At 39.8% G+C, this 22,222-nt stretch overlaps 1 protein-coding gene across 3 annotated transcripts in view; it reads right to left on the bottom strand.

Annotated features, from left to right (window-relative positions):
• adamts3 (ADAM metallopeptidase with thrombospondin type 1 motif, 3) overlaps positions 1–22,222 on the bottom strand; it is a 183,446-nt gene that overhangs the window by 77,980 nt on the left and 83,244 nt on the right. For all 3 annotated transcript variants that reach the window (XM_055200115.2, XM_055200113.2, XM_055200114.2), the window contains exons 8-10: positions 16,351–16,456; positions 9,186–9,329; positions 1,010–1,142 (exon numbers count right to left, since the gene is read on the bottom strand). In XM_055200115.2, the coding sequence (XP_055056090.2) occupies positions 1,010–1,142; positions 9,186–9,329; positions 16,351–16,456 (383 nt within the window). The remainder of the gene's footprint in view (positions 1–1,009; positions 1,143–9,185; positions 9,330–16,350; positions 16,457–22,222) is intronic.

Here is a 22,222-nt window from a genome sequence, read left to right on the forward strand (position 1 = left end):
TAATAATAAAAGCCTTTGAGTTCATCTTCCCCTGCGCCTGGGTTCTCTCCCTCTCTCCTTTTGGAGAATCCCTCACAAATACTACTCTATAGTTACTCAAGAAGAGCAAAAACAGTTTGTGTTATGTGAGCTTTAAATGCTCCCTCATTTCTAAGTCTGCTAAATAAATGAGAATGTAAATGTGTGTGAGCAGCTGGATTTTGCCAACTATTTATAAATATTCTACATATGCAGCCTGATAGCCTGTGGAAAAAGTTGAAAAAAGCTTCACTACATAATTATCCTTTCTTGTGCAGCAAACTTCACAGAGGAGTAATTAAAATGTCGCCCTGAAGACAGGAAAATCAACAAATTGTCCCATTATAGTCTAATTGTTACTATTGACGCTGACAGTGGGGCATTTTTTCTTTTTCATGCCTTTCATGCCTTTTGGAGAGTCAGCTGTTAAAACCATGATTGGTGGGTCAAATAAAATGTTATGGGGTTGTAGGGTTTTGCCTGGGTTCTGAAACACAGCTTGGCAGAGGCTGTTTTGGGCTGACAGAAAGCTTGGAAGGAGGATCACAGCATGTAGTTCTTGTTTACTAGTGTTACAGCCTTTGATAACAGAATAGCAAACATCTTGCCATCTGCTGGTTCTCACTTTCAAGTCATAAACCAGGTGCAAGGTTTTTTCCCTTTGATGCTCTACCTCTGATTGAGATTTTGCAACACTTGGTGTTTTTACACTTGAAATGTGAGTAAAAGAGATTAAGACTCGGAAAATAAGTGAATTAATGCCAAAAAATAGATATATCATCACAGACTTGGGTCTGTCTTTAATGTTAGTCATCATATGTCCTTGTATATTAATGGACTTTCAATCAGAAGGCTTTTAACATACTTCACAGACTCAACAAGGCATTTGCTAAAATACACTTTGAAGATATGAAGACTCTTTAGTGTTTGGCTTAATGAGTGATGTTTATCAGATTTGTCAGTGAAGGGCACAGCCCCAAGCTAAACTTACTGAAGTACAGATTTTGTATCCAACACCAAAATCGAAACGACACTGCTCATCCATGGAGTAATTGATGCCTGGAAGTTCAGGAAGCTGGGGCCAGTCATGTTTAAAGGGGTCATCCAAAAGGCAATCATATGAACTGTGAAAAACAACAAAAAAGATTTTTAGGTAAAACTCTTGTAGATGTCCCAATAAAATAGTATAAACCCAAAATGAACTGTAAAAAAATATAAATTGTGTTCAATAAATTAAATTTCGGTATAATTACTTATCAATTTAGTGTTGAAAACCCTTCTTCATCAGGGATTCAATTCAATGTTTTAAATTGTGCAACACTTTAAATGAAAGATTTTAGTTTGAAATGGGGTCATGAGAATGAAACAAAAAATACAATTTAGTTTAATTCTCAGTTTCCCTCTATTATTTTCAGTATAATGAAACCAATATTAGGGCCCAATTCAATTCTATTTTATAGCCCTACACCTACCTTCATCCCTTGTCCCTTGAAACGGAGTGAAAATGGCAAGGGTTAAAAATTCCCCTAAGAAATGAGACACCACTACTGCACCGTAAATTTTGTTACAGCCTAAAAATGGCCCTGCAAGCCCGAAAGCAGCACACCACAAACTCCTCTGTTAGCGATTAAAATGTTCCGATTATTCACTTTCCCATTTCCCGCGATCTGTTCGCAATGGTGGATTATCACACTTCCGGGTTTTGTGGGCGGGACTTGGCAACTTTGTGCATGTCCACTTCCGACGCAGTTAGGTTAGGGATCTACAACCCATTCTCACTTCCCAAGGCGTCAAAATCTGAAGCAAGTTCAAACGCCTTCAGCGTCAGTATGAAGACGCGAAGGGTGCCCCTATGCCTCACTATATCGACGAAATGGGAACTCTGTTGCTTTCATGCTAATCCCTCAGCGTCGGATATAGACGAAAGGGAATCCCGGAAGGTGATGGCGTCACGTTATGCGACAATCAGCAGGATAATGCCGCTTCTGGACGGTAACTACTCAATTTTTGTTCCAAATTTTTACCATTGTCGCTTGGGGTTGGGGTTAGAACGACTTTCTGTTACATAAAATTACAGTACATCCTAACCCAAACCCAACTCTAACCCCAAGCGACAATGGTTTAAAAATCAGAAGACAAAAAGTATAAACCAATACAGACATCCTAACCCAAACCCGAACTCTAACCCCAAGCAACAGTGGCTTAAAAATCAGAAGACAAAAAGTACAAACAAACTGACATCTGAACCCCAAGTCTAACCCCAACCCCAAGCGACAATGGTTTAAAAATTGGGAAAAAATGGAGTAGTTACTGTCCAGAAGCGGCATGATCCTGCCGATCGTCGCATAACGTGACAGCATCACCTTCCGGGATTCCCTTTCATCTATATCCGACGCTGAGGGATTAGCATGAAAGCAACGGAGTTCCCATTTCGTCGATATAGTGACGCATAGGGGCACCCTTCGCGTCTTCATACTGCACTGAAGGCGTTTGAACATGCTTCAGATTTTGACGCCTTGGGAAGTGAGAATGTGTGTTGGGATCTAACATCCTGTTAGGCAGGTGTGGAATGTAAGTTAACGAAGTACAAATACTTATTTGTATAAATTATTTGTATTACTTATAAAATTTTCCACTTATTTTTTACTTACACTTTTGACTTACAATTTTCAACAAATTATCTGTATTTTTACTTTACTACATTTCTACAACACCCTCGTTCCTTTACGTACCGTATTTTCCAGACTATAAGCCACACCGGAGTATAAGCCGCATTCAAAAATGCGTCATTAAGACAAAATAACATATATAAGTCACAGTGGACTATACGTTGCGTTTATTTAGAAAATTATTTTCACAAAATCCAAGCCAAAGAACAGATATTTAATCTGGAAAGGCAAGTTATTAAACTAAACAATAGCAGACAGAACAGCAGGCTGAATAGATGTATGTACGTTAAAGTAATATCATCAGTTATTTAAATGATAAACCATAGCATACAGAACTTACCTGGAGGTCTAAATTTACCGAACAAGCCAACTAGCGTAAGGTTCGTCATTTCGCATCACTGAATTCATTGAATTACATAAATATAGGAGGAGCATATAGCGGACTCTTGCGGCTGTAGACGGTAATGATGTCTCTTGCCTCATAAATGGCCAAATTTATTCATACTGACTTACAAGGCGCACCTGACTATAAGACGCAGCACCAGCCAAGTTATGAAAATAAAACCGCGGCTTATAGTAAGAAAAATACGATACCTTTCTCAACAACTTTTCTATTTAATCTGGCCCAGCAGAACTGGCATTACGATCAACCGGAAGTGGACATGCACAAAGATCGCTGAAAGGGAAGTATCAGTGTGATAATCCCCATTCGCTGTAGTGGACTGGCATCAACAACCAGGGGGGAACCAGGACGGAGGTTACATATGTCTATGTTGCTGTGTATTGTGCAATTAGTAACGCGGGATATGTTAGCAAACTTTAACAATTTTTTTTTGCGAACACTTATTTTAATTACATGACTGTAAATATGAACACAGGATTAAATGTAACATAAAACAAATGATTATTTGTCATTCAAATCTTTATTAATGTGAAAAAAGACTTGAATTATACTCGAATGAGCAGCCATGTTGGAACATTTTTTACACCCTCACTTTTGTTGCCACCTATTTTAACATTAATGGCTGTATGTTAAGCTATTTTCAGCAAATCTATACTGCTATACAAGCAGCACATTGACTACTCTAAAATATATACAAATTTAATTTCTATAGTATTGTGCCTTGAGAAAATAGTAAAATATCTGCTGAAATGTGAGGGGTGTACTCACTTTTGTGACATACTGTATATGCAATCAATAATATATAACAAAATCATCAAAAAAGGACTTAAGTCTAAACAAGGCCACACAAACAAAACGCATACAAAGCTGTCAAGAATCAAGGCAGTAAAAGATTCTGAACTTCAAAAGGTTCTGCTGAGGTTACCAACATATCACTAAATGAAGCTGTACCCAAAGTAAAGGTGCTCAAGGACTTTCAGACACACTCAAGACTTAATAGTTGTCACGGCTAGTACGTGTCATGTTTTGTGTATTGCACTGATCCGTCTCACCTGGACTCTCATTGACTCATTAAGCCAATACACCACACCTGTCTTATGTTTAATTGTCTTTGTATTTATATGCCTTGTTTCTGTCACACCGGTTGCCGGTAGATTGTCATTGTCATTACTTCCATGTCTGTTCCTGTTCACGTTGGATGTTCCTGTGTTACTTACATGCCTGTTATTTTACTCCTCGTGTTTTGTTTCCAGTTTTATTATTAAATGTTACTTATTGGTTCGAACTCTGCGTTTGCGTCCTGTCTCTCCAACCCTGTCGTGACAATAGTAGTAAAGGAAATCTGTAGCTGCATTTCAAGGGTTAATCTTAAAGCCAACGGTTTTGAAGCAGACCTTTTTGGGCTCTCTATACAATATACACACACATAACAAAGTGTCATAGAGGGTGGGTGATGGCGCAGTGGATAAGTCACACGCCTTTGGTGTGAGAGATCTGGGTTTGAATCCACTGTGACACACCATTGTTTCCCTAAGCAAGACACTTAACTCCTAGTTGCTCCGGAGGCGTGCGACCTCTAACATATATAGCAATTGTAAGTCACTTTGGATAAAAGCGTCAGCTAAATGAATAAATGTAAATGTAAATAGAGATCAAAGTATCAGTAAACACTGTTTAGCATTCCCTATTTGCTTCGGAAAAAAATGATTTGCTTGGTGTAAATGAATAATTCGACATAGATCAACTAAGATTTAAAGCTGCTCAGAATAGTGACCACTTCAAGATCAATAGCCAACAGCAAATGTTTGAGCTGTTTGTTGGGATAGACAGTGGTCAGCCTCTCACAGATTACATCACTTGCCCACCACGACAATGCCACACAGGGGCGGACTGACCATCTGGAGCACCGGGAGATTTCCTGGTGGCCTGGCAGTCGTTCTGGCCTGCCGTGCAGTCGGCTCAGCTCAGGTTGACATGTGTTAGGCAGAGATTGATGAATGACGGACCTCTATAAATCTACGAATCAGGCAATCGCGGTGAGAAAATGCCACCACATGACCTTAAGCCAGCAACGCACTGCCTTTTTGACTTTATCTGTCAAATATGCAGCGCAAACACAAAGGAGAAGCAGAGAGAGAAAGCGAGCGAATAAAAGAAAAGCCCTGGCCACAGACACAGCGAGGTGCTGCAAAATCACAGAAATATTCACCAAGAAGGGAGCAGGTCAGTCAAGTTACCAGTATAAACGTGCATCTATATTGCTGATTGCATGTTTTAAAGTCAGGTGCTGACGTGATGCGTTGCTTTTTCTACAGTCCTTACCGGGGAAACCCCTATACTGCCGCTGAACATTTAAACTGGGTCTTATCCCTTTTAAAAAGTGTAAGCCTAACATTGTCTGTGGTATGGTAGTATACAATACATTGTATATTCCTAGTAAGTTTTTGAGGGTTCACCTACAGTATAGACATAGACTGCATCTTGATAACTCATTATTAAGGTACAGTAGATCACTTGTTGGTCGGTCCCATTTTCTATATTTTAAATCTGTATAAATTTGTTCCCAGTCAGATGAACTGTAATTCTTCTGGTAGTCTACCTGTTATACGACCTAATAATATTAACATATAAGATTAGCAAGTCCGGTGGATTACATGAACATGGTGACGGCAGCAATGAAGGTGGCCTGGGATGGAGTCAATTCCCGGCCTGAGTTATTGTCCCAGTCCGCTCCTGCCGCCACCCACATTGTTTAGATAGTAAGAAAATCATTTAGTTCATTTAAAGAGCAGACACTACAGTTAAAAACCTGTAAGTGTCTGCTCAATTCTGCGCAGGCAAATCACAGCACAGATGAGCAGTAGGTGTCGGATTTCAGTTATCACTTGATGAGAGTAATGCCGAGTTCAGACTGCATGACTTCAGACTAGATGTTTTCACACTGTGTGACAATCTGGGGTAGCGTTCAGTCGCTGCTGTTTCAGACTGCATGATGGATTGGCGACAGGGGTTTTCACATTGCATGCCTTTACTGTAGGAAGAATCGCCGATAACTTTGTCCCGGTCCGCAAACTACGTCTCACAACCATATGCATGCGAAAAGTGATGCGAAGGAAACAACGCGAGGCCATGCCTCCGGAGTTCTCACGTGAGACTGGGATTATTATTAAAAATGGTAGCCCGCAAGAAGCTTACCATACAAATTGCATGTGCGCTCATTTGCAGCAGAAAGAAGAAAAATAAATAAAGATTATGAAGGAGGAAATGGTTATAGAGACTCCTCCCCGAACTTCCAGCTACCCTGTATGTTGCTCTCTCATTGGCTGTAGGTCATCGCCGATGTTATTTTCAGTCAAAACACATTTCACACGGCATGCTTTTGAATAGCCGACAGGTCCAGATATTTAGCATGCCAAATATCTAACGGGGGTCTGTGACTCATCGGCGATTCTCTCAGTTCAGGTCTTTGATAATTCACAGTGTGAGATTGTCACTCGCATGCACGAGCATCAATTTGCCTGTGATTTCGGGCATTCAAATAAGCAAGCAGCTAGCGGGTTTTTTCCACAGTGAAAACCGTCCCTCAGGGTTTTTTCGCGCTCAGGGCTGAGCGCCGAGAGTTCAAAAATATTCAGCTTTGAGTGAAAATCTCCGCTCGTCAATGTCAGTTCTCACACGGCTGTCCAATTACAGTGGAGGAGGGGCGGGAAATTACCACAGCAACCAACAGGCTTACAGCTGAAGTATCACAGCTACCAAAGCGCTAGGCTAAAAAACAGCTGGTATTTGGCGTCCTCAAGGCGTTTTCAGCCGCGTTTAAAGTTTTGGTGTGTCCAGCCCCTAATGCTGAGTTTACAACAACCGCGTTTCAGGCGTCAAAATCGAGTCTACCGCGGCAAACTCTGCTTCTTGTGGGAGGGGCAAGTGCTATGCGGTTGTCTGTTTGCAAGATGACTGATGTTGATTGTGCATTTAATGAGAGAGTTAGCGGTTTGTATTTGGTAACCTTACTATAGGGGAAAAATAAACGGCGCGGGTCGATAAACGTAACGTGGCTCAAAAGTGAAGTGTGTATTACAACTTACCAGGTTGCCCAATGTCCTCATTGACACTCTTCAAAGAGAGGTCCTTTTTATTCCTGTCTCCTCTATAGAAATAAGAACTTGTGTCGTATAGCTCCGGGTGACTGCTTACGGACAATATCTAGCGTTGGTTGAATGAGTGACTCCGGGCGGGGCTGCCACCATAGCAGCAAGCAGGCTCCTGATTGGTTAACGCGGCGCGAAATTCCGCCAAAGTTCAGATTTTACAACTCGGGCGTCAGACGCAAATTCGCATCACTCGCAAACTGCACAAAAAGCACCATTCAACGCTCAATTTGCGCCTTTAAGGCGGAAACGCGTCTTTCGCGTTGCGTGACCTCCAGACGCGCGTCAACGCGTCTTCACATTGACTTAACATTGAAATCACTTGCGCTTCACGCCTCTACCGCGGTTGGTGTAAACGCAGCATTAGGACGGGCGGGATTCCGAAGTCAGAAGTACCAGCGCGCACCAGCACACTTTATTCAAACAAATGAATTGCCACTAATTCAAAGGTGAGAGTAAAAAACTCATGGCAGCATGTGCATTGATACTGTAAGCTATTCACCACAAGATTTACTAATTCAAAAAACATCCACTAATTCAAATGTGAAAGTAAAATGCTCACAGCTCCACGTGACCATTTCCTCCCCATCACTATTGCTCAGCATCTCATTTGTATTGGCTGCAGTAAGTTGCTTGGATTCATGGGTAATTTGCATCCCATGAGCCATGACCAAGATGGGATTAACCCTGACCATGCAGCAGTATATAAATTCAAAATCCTAACAGTTGCACTAGAGGTCTTCTGAACTGATTCTGAGTGAATCAATGAGGGCTCAACTGAATAAATTACCTAAAATTGAGACGGTTGTTACAGAAATCCAGACCAGAACCTCAGATTACATTTAAGCATAATGTGTCTCAGATGAGACTTTAAACTTATTATTAGATCACTGCTTCTTGGATTGATTGAACTGATTTGATAATTGTTTATATTTCAAAAATTGTATCATAAAATAAACAGGAGCAGCATTGTGAAAAAAAAACTGTAATTTTATTTTTATTATTTAAGCAAAAGTATCCATCCACCCAGATGAAACATTTACCTCTAAATGACCTCTGTTCTAGTATGCTGAACTATTATTGCATTGCTTTAAGGTCTCTTAAGTTCACAGCATCTATTTACTTAGCACTAAAATGCGTTTATTAAAGATATTGCGAGATGGTGCATCGGTTTGTACTTTGTTGCAATGATTCCCCTTAATCTAATAATAAGAGAGCAGGCTGGTGTACAGTAAATCCTTGTTACTTACAATGTGTATAAATTTAGGATATGAAAGTGACAATTGACCAATTAAATCAAATCATCTCCTGTCTCACAGGTCTATTTTTTAAGTCCAATTTATAGTCGTGTGTAAGGTAAAAGCTGTAGGTTATCCATAGCCTGTGCTTAGCCAGCCAGCAGCTTTCCAAAATTTTAACAGCGCGTTAGTTCTATGCGGACCGCAACCGCTGTGATTGGTCTAATAGAACCCCTACCGTCAGGTAAAAACTGCGTCATAGGTATTTCGGTTTGCGACGGTGAGAAAAATGGGCCAAGTTAAGGAGTGATTTACCTCAAACATACACAACAAGTTGCTGTTTCTTCTTCGTTTGTGGGTTAAACTGGCCAAGCTGCTTCTTTATTGCTGCTAGTGTGTCGACACAGACGACGATGCAGAAGTAGGCTATATATGAAAACCGACGCATAACTTAAGCCGTATGACCTACGCACAACTATAATGAGCCCTTAACTTTAACTCAGTTAAATAAACAAAATAGGTCTGCAAAACCTGACATGACATCAAACAAAGCAGCTCTCGACTCAAAACAATATTTACAAAAACTATTATCAAAAGGTGCACTGGTGAGAAGACACATTTCGATGTAAAAAAAAAAAAAACGTACATAGCCTTAAGACTTTTCTAATAAAACAAAGAGAGATGATAGAAATAAAAACTGTAAACTCACTGAATGTATCTCTTCAGTTCTTGCCCACTGCACATAGACCAATGATAGCGATGGAAGGCTGCTTGCACCAGAGGGGCCATGACGCTTCCCATGGCTGTCTCATCACCACAGCGGTTGCCTTGACCATCATGTTCCATTCCCAGCCTACAGTAAGACATGATTATAATAAGCAGAGCAATCTTAGTACTCAGTAAAATCTCGCAAAGGGCATTGTTATAAAAGCATTGCATTAGGTTACAAGACTTGCAAAAAATATCATTTAAACATGGAAATATTTAGAAAAAAAAAAGAATTACATTGAATTAAAAAAAGGAATATCTGCATTATTCTAAGCCACTAGTCAGAAAAGCAAATTGGTGATGCTTTATTCTGATTTAATCTAATTCTGGTGGAGAAAGGTTCCACAAGTGTTGGTTATTTTAATATAAAACACACACCTAATCTGTTAAATATCTTAACTCTTTCCCGGCCAGCGTTTTTAAAAAAAGTTGCCAGCCAGCGGCAAATTTTTTCATGATTTTCACAAAAGTTTCATGCTTTTTCAGAAAATGTTCTTCTTTAATTATATATTTATTGTGGAAAAGTGGAAATTCTCGTCATTTGCAGTGAAGCATTTTCTCTTAATTGACGAGATAACTCGTCAATGGCGGGAAAAGAGGTAAAATAACCACCAGAGCAATGTTTGTGGTAACCGTGATATAAGCGGAATCATTGATTTCCGGTCTTTAAATTATTTAAAAATAATACACACCCACTGTGTAACGCCGGTGTCACACCGCAAGCGTGAGCAGCAAGTATTTGCTGCGCGTGGCCATTGTGCTTTCACACCGGCTGCGTTTGCAGCGCATACTGTGCAGTTTAAATAACAGTATAAAAATCTCAAGTTCACATTACATTATTTTACATGCATGTACAGTATGAGCAAAACCTTTTCAAGATGCTTTTTGAAGGTCGGTGTAATTTATATAACTGTGATTTGTTTAAACAGTTTTCGTACTGTTCTTGTCCGTGTAATGACAGATATAGACACAATACACAATTATAGACATAAAAAGCACATTATTAAATCTTTTCTCTGAAGTTTTACTTAAGCAATATCGCTCGAGTAGGAGTGTGATATAGCTCTATATCATCACGGCTGTGATGATATATAGCTATATCACACGACTCCGAGAGCGATATTGCTTTTATACAACAGTTCGACGGCACACGTTTGAAAAACGAAAACTAGAAAACAACAACGGAGTTATTTTAAAAGCCTCTTTGTTTGAGAACTACTTCTTCCGCCACGGATTTGAGGGCGGCCAGAATGACAGGTAAAACTTTCGGCTGCTTTGAAGCTCATACAACTCAATGGACGGAAAAGCCGTTACTTTATATTACCGTTTCTTGGTCACAAAGTGTAGTTTTAAGATTAGTTCAGTCGAGAATGTATCTGTATTATATTTAAATCTGCAGTCGATTAGTAAAGATAGCGCCTGTTTGAATGTTTGCTTAGTGAGATTCGGTACGAATGAGAACCAAAGCATGAGCGGACGTCAGTGTTCACTCGCCCCGCTGACCACCGCCCTCTCTGGGCTACATCTCTGAAAGGGATTCCCCGGCTCTCATGTTGGCCTTGTTTGTTTATGATCGTCAAAATGAGATCAAATCAGCAGTATTTGGTGTCATGATCAAACTAGTACTTGTTTTTTTATTCATATTTAGTGTCTTTTGTGTTGTTATTGTTTTGGCGCAAGGTAAAAGTTAATAAAACTATGCTCGTGTAACGTTACTATTGTTTTCTCATTTATTCTTAACGCGATACGAGCACTCGATTATTATTATTAAACTTTGTTCTTGTCAGTACTATACAAAACGTTTTTTTATAAGTGTCAGAGAGATGTTTTTGCATGCTGCTTATAAATATATCAGTGGCGATATCTCATAACATGTTTTAATAGTCACGTCACGATAAAGTAAATGATCAATGTCCACATTTAAAAGCTGCGGTGCTTACCTGCAGTTCCACGGTGTTTTCGCGTTCTGATAAGAAATATAGCTCCAGAAAAAAACGAGTGTCTATATTCCTCTTTCCAAGTGTTAATCGTCCACACGATGTGACAAGACATTTCTCCCATTAACTTTAACGTAACATCCAAGAGCGCTGATCTTTGACTAATAACTTCCGATTCACAGACTGATTTATGAGCTAGTAAACTAATGAGACACACGGAGAGTGATTCAAACAGCGCGTCTGTGTTTTTCCATTCAGAGATGAGCCTGCTTAGGACCTCCATTCACTAGGTGGCGGAATAATACGAAAGGTGAAGCGGTTACAGTGCCATTATCAGCACAATATCGCATAGCTCTTAGCCAATCAGATTCGAGAACCAGAAAGAACTGTTGTATAATATAAAATAAAACATTCACTCAGTGATTGACAGCATGAAGCAGTCGATCATGTTTCCCTTCAACAGTTTAAGCACAAGATTTAGATTTAAGTTTGGATTTAATGCATTTAGGTGGAAAAAATCAGACTGTCACAGGCTGGATCTTTAAAGACCTTTGATAACCTCTGGCGCCCCTTTTTGGACTACTTACTAGCTAATTTTCAAGACACTTAAACTGAGCATCCTTTGAAGATTTGTTTATTTTATTCTGGGAATGTTTTAAGATATCAATATTTTATGTAATTTTTTTTCTTAATATTATTATTACTATTATTTATTTTTATTTTTTTCTTCTGTCTTTTCTTTTTTCTTGCTGGAGGCCGTAGGTGGGTGATGTTAGGGAGGGTTTTATTGGGGTGTTAATAATGTGGGACAATTATTTTATAAAATCACTACTACTATGTGTTGATTTGATGCTCCAAGCAGAAAAACCATTAAAAAAAAAAGATTTAGATTTGTAGATGTATCTGTTTCTCTGAAGATTTTTAAGATAAGACTAATTTGCTGGGCAGAGAGTGAATGACAGCGCAGTTTTCTGGCAACAGTGTGTTTTTATATACTCCATTGCTTTCTTTTAAATTGCTCAAAGTCATGACTCTTTGAAACACACTTGGCGTCACATTCATGATTTTATTGTAAAATTACACTTTTCCGCGTCAATCCACGATCATTTAAACCATAAACAATGCACTGTCACTTTAATTGAGCGTGAGCATCGCAGCAAAAATAGAGCCGACGGCGAAACAATCGCAGCACTGCTACTTCAGCAAAGCTCCTGCCACGCGAGCACGCGCTGAGCATGCGTGCGGTGTGCATGCTTTAACTTGTTAACATGGGCCCCGAAAAAAACACACGCCGCTTACGCGCTACTCACGCTTGCGGTGTGAAACCGGCGTAACGCTTCGCATCATGCCACATTACCACCTTGGGTGTGCATAATTTTCTAATAATTCAACGACCGTTGTAAATTATTCCTTGCTTAAATGTAGCCAACTTTCTTACTCTGAAATGCGGGACAAAAGATGGTCTGCCGCAGCAGTGCGGATATGGTTTTGTGTATACGGTGTATTTAAGACATTTGTCAAAATGATAGCTAATCTCCTAATTAAATATAAATTTATAACTTTTATGACTTCGCAGCATACGGTAGGTTTATTAATAGTTTGTTCATTTACAGTAAGTACTTTTAACACAGTCCCTAGTTTGTTAATTTACAGTAGGTACTTTTAACACAGTCCCTTAATTGAACCATTACCTTTAATGTCTATCTAAGACAAAACACTTGTGACTCCCGCACTAAGTATAAATAAACGTAATCCCTTCATGTTAATCTTTTTACGTGTGACAAACTAAAACTAACATAGATTCTGTAAGATGTAGTTTTTAGAGTCAACATCAAAAACTTTAATTAAAACACACTAACTGAGGATTGTAACAGATCTTAAAAAACGGCTCGTTCTGGTTCTTCATTCTGATTGGTTGAAACGCGTTCTAAGCCGTGATAAAATACCCCGGTAAACCCACGGTTCAGACCGCATCACAAGTATCATTGCGCCACTGTTGCTGCGTAATGATTTATGAAAATAAACACCACAGTCTTTAATCATTTTTTAATTTTTCTACCTGTGCACAATTATGGCGATATCCAGATAAATGTCAATAAATAAAACATTTCGTCAATAAAGAGAAAACGTTCTCTGAGGTTTTCTTTTTGTCTTATTGATATTTCCGCTATTATCCACAAGATGGCAATCTTACCCAACTTAAACACTGAAGCATTCACTCGACACAATAGCGTTGTGGTGGACGTGTGTTTTGATCAGGCTCTGAATCTGATCTCTTACAAAGGTCTTCACAAAAATGGAATTATCTCCGCTTTTAGCTGAACATTTGAGAGGTGATAACTGATAAGACAACAAATGAAGGTAGGATGAAACGTTTTTTGATGTTGTTGGAAAGCGGATGGACTGTTCTTTCATTTGATATTTTATTTTTATTATGTTTATTTAAAGAAGATAATTTTTCTGTAAGACATTCAACTAAAACTGGGTGGCAACTTAAAAAAACGCTGACGGGGAAAAAGTTAAGCATGCTTCCAAGCATATTTGATCATCACTTCAACAGTTGCACGATATAAATGTTAATGTATAAATTAGATGAATGTTGATTTATAAAATAAACACCACAGTCTTAAATCATATTTTCATTGTGTCTTTGCTGCGTCTCTGTTGTTTGTGAACTGGGCTCTGTTGCAGCCACACTTGATTCTGAGGAACTACTTTGTTTGGCGGAAGAGTAATATTTATACTAATAAAATTACAACTTATTTGTGTTTTATTTTATAAAACCCCGCTAACGTTATGCATATGAAGTAACCGTTTTATAAACGCAATAAACCCCTCGAAGCGTTGGGTTACCAGTGCTTCGCGTCGTGCCTAACAACGCCCCTTAGCTGTTATAAAATGCACTGGTAACCCACTGCTTCTTGGGGTTTATTGCTTTATTATATATGCACAAGCAGCTAAATAACCCACTATGTAAAAAAGAAAACATAAAATTGTATTATTTGACCCTATTAAACTTATACTGATTGTGCTTAAGGGGGTCTGTGATTGGATGAAAGGTGTCAGAGATCATTCTCAAGATAGTGAGACCATTGCTGTTGCTGCTTGTGGTGCCGCAAGAACTGACCGGTGGATGACATCAAAGTCCCGCAAGAGCATTTCGATAGCAGTCTCCTATCATTCACTATCAATTCACGAATCGCTCTCGCTGTGTTTTTATGCTATCTGCCTCTCGGTTCTTGTGGCACCACATGAAGTCGAACAAGCCTGTTGTATCAGTCACTGGTTAGAACAGCGTAGCAGTCAAAAAGCGGGACAAATAAATTAAGCTCAAGATACGAGACGTCGCGGCTAATACGGGACAGTTGGCAACCCTAAATATAATATTCATAACTATATCATCAGTGGTGTATAAAGACCTCACATAATGAACTGCATTGTTTTTATTACCTTAGAATGAGCCGTTTTTATCTACATACACCCCGGGTTTCCTTACATTGAAGTCGTCGTCACGTTTCTACATTGGCCCTAAACACACAAACTGTTCTACACAGCGCGTTTTGTCGCTACATTCTCACTATGTTTGTACTGTGGTGGCTACCATATGCATTTTGAAATTGGAGCTGTTGGTTGTAAATTGCAATCTCTCCACTAGATGCCACTAAAATTTACACACACCACCTTTAAAAGTCATGTAAAATGATAAACAATGTGCAGTGCGACACTACAAAACTATAACTCTTAAGAGCACTCCCTGTACCCAGCACAACGTAGGGGTTATTTAGAAATCTCGAGCACTGATTTGCGAATGTAAGGGATGCAGTCTAAAATACACAATTCTAAATATATGACATGACCTGTTATATAAGCTGATATATGTAGCCTTAATTTGGGTGGTCAATCTGCATTTGAAAGGCTTTTAACCCTGGAGAACCAAAGAAAATTTTTGATGGCAGCAATTAACATTAGCCAAATTTGACCTTGTGGGTTCTCCAGGGTTAAATCTAGTTAAATCAAGTTAAATTACTCTAAATCAGGTAATTTTAGTATTCCAAAGTCTTTGAAAAACCACTAGCCACTGGTGAGCAAAAAAGTTTATGTCAAGCCCTGTTTATAATGTAAACCGTAATGGGGACCTAAATGAGAATTTAATAATCAAAGAGCATTGTCATTTCTCTTTGTCAGTATTAAATAAAATGTTAATTCAGTCTGTGCTCATGCCAAGCTGAAAAAAACCCAGTAAGGGGTTGTGCACACCAAAACTTTTATGCCTGCGGCCTGCGCATGTTTTCAATAGTTTCCAATGGAAGCTCTACATTTTTCAAATAAGCCAGCAGCTAGTGGTTTTCTTCCGCGCTAAAAACCAGCGCCCGACGGTTTTTCCGCGCTCAGAGCTGAGCGCCGAGAGTTGAGAAATGTTCAACTTTGGAAGAAAAGCTCCGCTCGTCAATGTCAGTTCTCAAGCGGCCATGGAGGTGGGGCGGGACAAGTATCACAGCAACCAACCGTCTCACAGCTGATGTATCAGAGCTACCAAAGCGCTTAGCTGAAGAAAGCTGGCACTCAGCTGAAAAACAGCTGGCATTCAGCGTTGTCCAGGCGTTTACAGCCGCGTTTTAAAGTTTTGGTGTACACAACCCCTAAAAGTAGAATAGTGTTAAAAAGTTTCTCATGATGTTTCAGTGTAAAATTATTACAGTCCCTGTAAAGTAATGCTTGAAAATAGGCTAGAGAAAGAAAGAAATAATAAATGTTTTTATCAAACAGAAAAGCAAGAGCGATGTATTCTACCTAGCAGATACGCTGGGGTATTGAGAGGTTATTTATGGTTAAATAATTTCTCTATTGAACACCTGAAGTGATACGCAAGTTCACTTGTGTAAGGAACTACAATTCTTTTGTCCATTGTGAAAATCCACATTCATCTTGCAAAATCGAATGTTAGGTATAAAACACTAAAACCTCAATAAAAAGGTTTTTAAATTCAGACTCAGTGGTTCGATTTTGATCAAATATTCCTTTTTTGGATTAAAAATGAGACACTACAACAGAAATGTTGGAAATGTGGAATGACAGAAAACTTTCAACAAAAGCAAATTACAAGCTTTAGAAAAATTCAATTTTCTAAAATGGCTACAAGGTCCCTGGCCAGGTAAGAAAAAAACCTACACATGGCCTGTCTCATGGGCTACAACAAATGCAGAGGAGAAGCCGTCTTCATGATTGAGGGTGCAGCTGCGGACAGGGTGGCACATCCCAGTGACAGGTGCATATCCTGAGAGAGAATGATACAGACAGACAGAATAAACAGGTTACTATGGATAATTCATTTAGTCATAACAGTGAAACCCCAGTGACTCCAGTGACAGCTGGCTGGTAGGTGGTAGTACTTAGCAGAGAGACGCAGGCAATATATGCCAGAACATTGTCCATTAGTATTAGGGAGACTGTGTTTCTTTAATTTGGTTTAGCCTAATACTGAAGTTAAAGGGACACTTCACTGATTTGCATTAAGCTTTGTATTGTTACAACCCCAGTCATGTTTTTGAATGGTCGTGCATCATTCCCTCAGTTTCCCCTAGGACGAGAGAAATACAGATTTCAGTGTTGTACAGTACTTCCTTCTTTCAATGATGTAAAAATCGTCATTTTGTGTCATTGAAAGAAAGAACTGCTGTATCTATGTAGAGGGTGAAAGACTTCAGACACTTATTCCTAATTTTTCCAAGGTGGGGGCTATGGGTGGGACCCACTCAGGTTACAGACCTATTACAGATAATTGGTTGTGACTTACGAAAATATACGAACACAGACACAGCCATCTTTATGCTAAGCTAAGCTAACAGACGTTGTGGAGCAAGCCAGACTTCATGTCACAATAATAGCAGAAGGTAATCGATATGATATGAAAGAGGGTGATTTTGTGATGCTCTAATCCGCTGTTTATGGCACCTTTATGGGCCTCAATACAGCAAAGAGCTGAGGCAGATGGAGGAACAGAAGCCCGAGGAGTAGGCCGGAGCCTGGGCATCGGCTGCGTAGAGGAGCCCGGGGAAGAAGCCGCAACCCTCGGCCTCTGCTGCGTAGAGAAGCCCAGACTGGCTGGAGCTTGACCGACTAGTAGTGCCTGTACTCTCGCTGTGTGCTTTTAGTAGGGTAGGAAGGGGGGGTTCACCTGCACCCGAAAGGTATATTTTTTTAACCTAGTTTTTTGTAATCCTTAAGGTGTCTAGAAAAGAAATTTTGATGTTCCCCATGCAAATTATTGTCCCATGTGTGATTTTTTGTATCATCTTTTGTGTCCGTGCTTGATTTTCGGCTGTGAAAAAGGAAAACTTTAAATCAACATAGAATCTGAACAATACATTTTACAGACACAATCCACCCCATTTCCTCTTCGTCTTTGCACGAGGAATTGATAGATATGAGGATTGTCATGATTAGATGATGTAAAATGCATAAAAACTCAAATAAACACAAAAAAATGTAAATAAAATTGTGACATTGGATCACTGGAACTCCTCCCCTATGGACCCTATTGATATATGTCTTCTAACTTTTGTATTTTTACATTCTGTAAGATGTCTGATAAACAAACGTTGATGATCCACACCTGAAATATTGTCACGTGTATGTCTTTTCTGGCTATATTGGTTGCCTCCCTGGATTTCCAAAAAAAGCAAAAAAGAACATTTACATAATGTCTTTTTCAAACTGGAATATATTTGTAATGCTTCAGGTGTCTGATAAACATATTCCACATTAAAATATTGTGCCAAGTTTTTTATTTAGATTGGAATCAATTTGAAACTTAGAGCAATAAGTGTGGTCGAAAGTTAATAACTCTGAAGGCCTTCAGAAAGTCCAGACTTAGCAAGCCCAAAATACAAAAAAAGCTGTTTGGAGTAATCCAGTGCCACACTGTATCAGTGCCAGCCCATCTTCCCAGCTTCTCTTTTTTTGCAATTGATGCATGCTAACCATCCTCAAAAAAGAGAAGAATGATATCGATGGTGAGTCTGAAAAATATATTCCTCTACCAAGTTTGAAGCTGCCTTGAAGACATTAAGGAAAAATAAAGTCAACACTGTTATACTATAATAGCTAATTGGCTAGTTGGTGATCATTGCTAATCATGCCCAAGTCAAAGAAACACAAGGAAGAAAATGATAGTGAGTCTGAAGAGTTTAATCCTGCTACAAAGAAATCCAAGATAGGTGATGGTGTCAAATAATAATAATAATAATAATAATTTGTTACATTTATATAGCGCTTTCCGGCAGCACTCAAAGCGATTTACATATGAAAGGGGGATTCTCCTCAACCACCACCAATGTGCAGCATCCACCTGGATGATGCGACGGCAGCCATATTGCACCAGAACACCCATCACACACCAGCTATTGGAGAGGAGACAGAGTGATATAGCCAATTAGTATGGGGGGATGATTAGTAGGCCAAAGGGCAAGTTTGGCCAGGATGCAGACACAGACATTTTCTTCATCCTCCTACACCACGCCCAATCCGTCCTGCTGACCATCTACGTCGACATTGGGATCGGAAAGCACAGGCAGATCCTAAATGTCAGCGAACTGGCAGAATGTAAGGGGGCAGACTACTGCACAATACTCGGCCTCTACATCTTCACAGGGAAAGCTTTACAAGTACCTTTAGAGGCAAAGGGAAGGTTGGGTCTCTGAAAAAGCTGCAGAGTAATCCAAGTACCATGCAGCCTTCAAGTGAGTTTTTTCAAGGCAAATATTCTGTAGCATGTAATGGCAATTACAGTTTTTTACAGATGCTAGGACACATTTCTCAATACATAGGTCACTTTTGCAAAACTCTTCACACAGTTCTACTAACCAACTTTCAGCTTGGCAAAGCAGTTCATTTCACATTCAAAATCATGCTGAAAAGAATGATTGGAGAGGATGAGACGCTTACCACCTGATCCAAGGTGGATCTGTCCGGGCTCCCGCCCTGCAGAGACAACCTGGTCCCACACATCAACTGTGTCAACCACCGTCTGGCCATCTACAAGAGAGCAGCCACACCGATATTCTGGTGTCCCAAGCCCCATGATCCTGGCCAAGGCTGGGAAAAGACTGAAGAGGGTACTCTGGAACCAATGTGGTCTTGTGGACCTATCCTCCCCACTTCACTCACTGGCTTGCTGGAGGAAACAGTCGAGGAGATGGATGGAGATGGTGAAGACACCGAGGAGCAAGAGATCGATTATGAAGACCTGGGCTGTTTCTCAATTCCAAGAACGCAAAGAACGGATTTGCGTCCTTGTGGAGATTGAACTTGCCAGGCGACCTCGGAAGAACGAACTCAGAAGGTCGCGAGAACACAGAACGCACTTATGAGAATTGAGATGTGTGCGATCTTCCTGTTGGTCACCTGACCTCTGCCATTGTTTTGCCTCAATGACTTCTGGGGCGTAAAGCGATTTCAGCGTGCAAGTCTGCACTCGATGCATCCTCGATATCAAGAACACATCCGGGTATTTTCATGCGTCCTCTGTGCTTGTGTTCTTGAGAATTGGAATGAACTTCGACTGTTAATGATGACGTAGAGCGAGGACACGAGAACGCAAGATCGCTAAAGAACGCATATTGAGAAACAGCCCTGCTGTATGATGAATAGACTTCATTGCCCTTGACCTTTTGACCTTTGATTAGAATACATTTTTTCTATTTCAGTTTATTCTAATGGGGATTTGTTATACCCTATATATACACATATTTGACTATATGAGTGGTTTTCTCTTTTGTTTCTATAAATATAATACCAAAATAACGGTTTGAATAGTAACTCCTTATTATGGAAGATGTTCAGTTGGACCAACATGTGACAATATTTTAAGTAGGGATTATCAACATTTGCTTCTTAGACATCCTAAAGACTGTAAAAATACAAAAGTTAGAAAACATAAATCAATAGGGTCCATAGGGGAGAAGTTCCAGTGATCCAAGGTCACAGATTTTTTTAATTATTTGTGTTTATTTGAGTTTTAATGCACCATACATCATCTAATTATGACAATCCTCATATCTATCAATTCCTTATGCAAAGATTAAGAGAAAATGGGGTGGATTGTGTCTGTAGGATGTATTGTTCAGATTCTATGTAGATTTAAAGTTTACATTTTTCACAGCCGAATATCAAGCACGGTCACAAAAGATGGTACAAAAAATCACATATGGGACAATAATTTGCATGGGGAACATCAAAATTCCTTTACTAGACACCTTAAGGATTACAAAAAACTAGGTTAAAAAAATATACCTTTCGGGTGCAGGTGAACCCCCCTTCCTACCAGACTATTTCTGTATAACATTTTTTGCATCAGATCAGGATATGGACATTTGTTTGGTGAATGTTCCCGGGCAAGAAGAGGTACTTTGCGTGTTTATTTCACAGACGTGTTTCGGCTTACGAGCACAAGCACTGAGTCAGCGCATCTGTGTAGTATACATATTGTGCGGTGTACGTGTTTGTGTGCAGGATGCGGCATTTTCATCTTTGGAAATATACATGTTTGGCCAAGCACTCTCAAAAATATATCAGAAACTGAATGAAGCTTGCTCCTACCCAAGCTTTGTACCGTATATGGCGTCCTGTATACATATTTTAGAATCCTAAACTGAAAGCGACAGCCAAAGCAGGGATAAACGGACGTCTGACAATAAAGTGAATGTTTCTATTTTCTTTGTACTAACGTGGCATTTATGTGCACAATGGCATATCTGAGCGGTGTTCCAATTAATGGGAATGGCTTGCAGAGCTGTGCATTGTGGGAGTTGTGGTTTTCCGTACAAATGTACCCTGGGGTCGGAGTTTGTCTTTTCTCTTTCAAATAGGCACAAAATTCTAAATTTATGTTACATTTTGACTACAAATATGACCCACTTTCAATAAAGATTAATGTTTCTAGCGATGGAATTTCCCTAGCCTGGGTGCCAGCCAATCTTAGCCCCGCCCACAACATTTTGAAAATGGGAAGATCGGTCTGGGGTTTTTCCGTTGAGAAGATTCTATGCGAGACCCAAAGCTGGTCGACCATCAAATTGTCAGGGCGGGCTTTATACGATGATGGACAGATGATCAACAGAAGCGTAATCAACCACGTCGCCAAAGAGCGCGTGTGTTGAACCTGTTTACAACGAAATGGCTGCCGCTGTAGAATTCAAATGTGTGGATTCTGACATTGAGTCTGTTCTAAAAGATATCGACAGAGCAACAGAGAAACGCGATCAAGGCATTTGTTGATCGGAAAGATGTTTTTGCCGTCCTTCCTACGGGATTCGGCAAACGTTTCATTTTTCATCAGCTAGCTCCAATGGTCGCTATGAATTGTTGTTTCTCCTTTGGTCGCACTTATGGAGGACCAAGTTAAAGAAGCAACTGAAATGGGTATCACGGCGATGCAACTCGGCGTGCATGACGAGATGGATATAATTAGCGGTCGTTGCCAGCGTCTTTTCGGAAGCCCGGAATCGTGGCTGCTAAATAAGTGGAGGGACATGCTAGGCTCCGATATTTTTTGAAGCCAACGTAATGGGTATCGTCGTGGATGAAGTTCACCTAATGTACAAATGGTAAGAGATAGTCTGACTGTATGACTTAATACTTAATGTTGTGATATAAATGAAATGTTGTAAACATAGTAGGTGTTGATGTACGTTTGCTAACTCAGACTTAGTATAATCACAATGTTAGTGTCATTGTAGCGAAATAACTAGCAGTTCAGTCAGGCTGCTAAAGACGCCATTTCAACATACGTCACACACTCCGTTGCTCTGATTGGTCGTAGGTCTATCCAATTGAGTGCAGAGGCATTTTTCGGTTAAGACAGCCCCATAATCATTGCCCAATGGAGCGATATCAGACTCAAATTCTGACTAGAATTGAGTATGACAACGTCAGGCTAGAATTTCCCTTTAAAGGCCAAACAATTAAAATATGTAAACAGGGAGGTATATAGGGGGTTTCTCAACCCTGGTCCTCGAGGACCCCCTCCCACAAAGTTTTAAAT

Source organism: Misgurnus anguillicaudatus, chromosome 22 (genome assembly GCF_027580225.2).
Source record: "Misgurnus anguillicaudatus chromosome 22, ASM2758022v2, whole genome shotgun sequence".
Classification (NCBI taxonomy): Eukaryota; Metazoa; Chordata; class Actinopteri; order Cypriniformes; family Cobitidae; genus Misgurnus; species Misgurnus anguillicaudatus.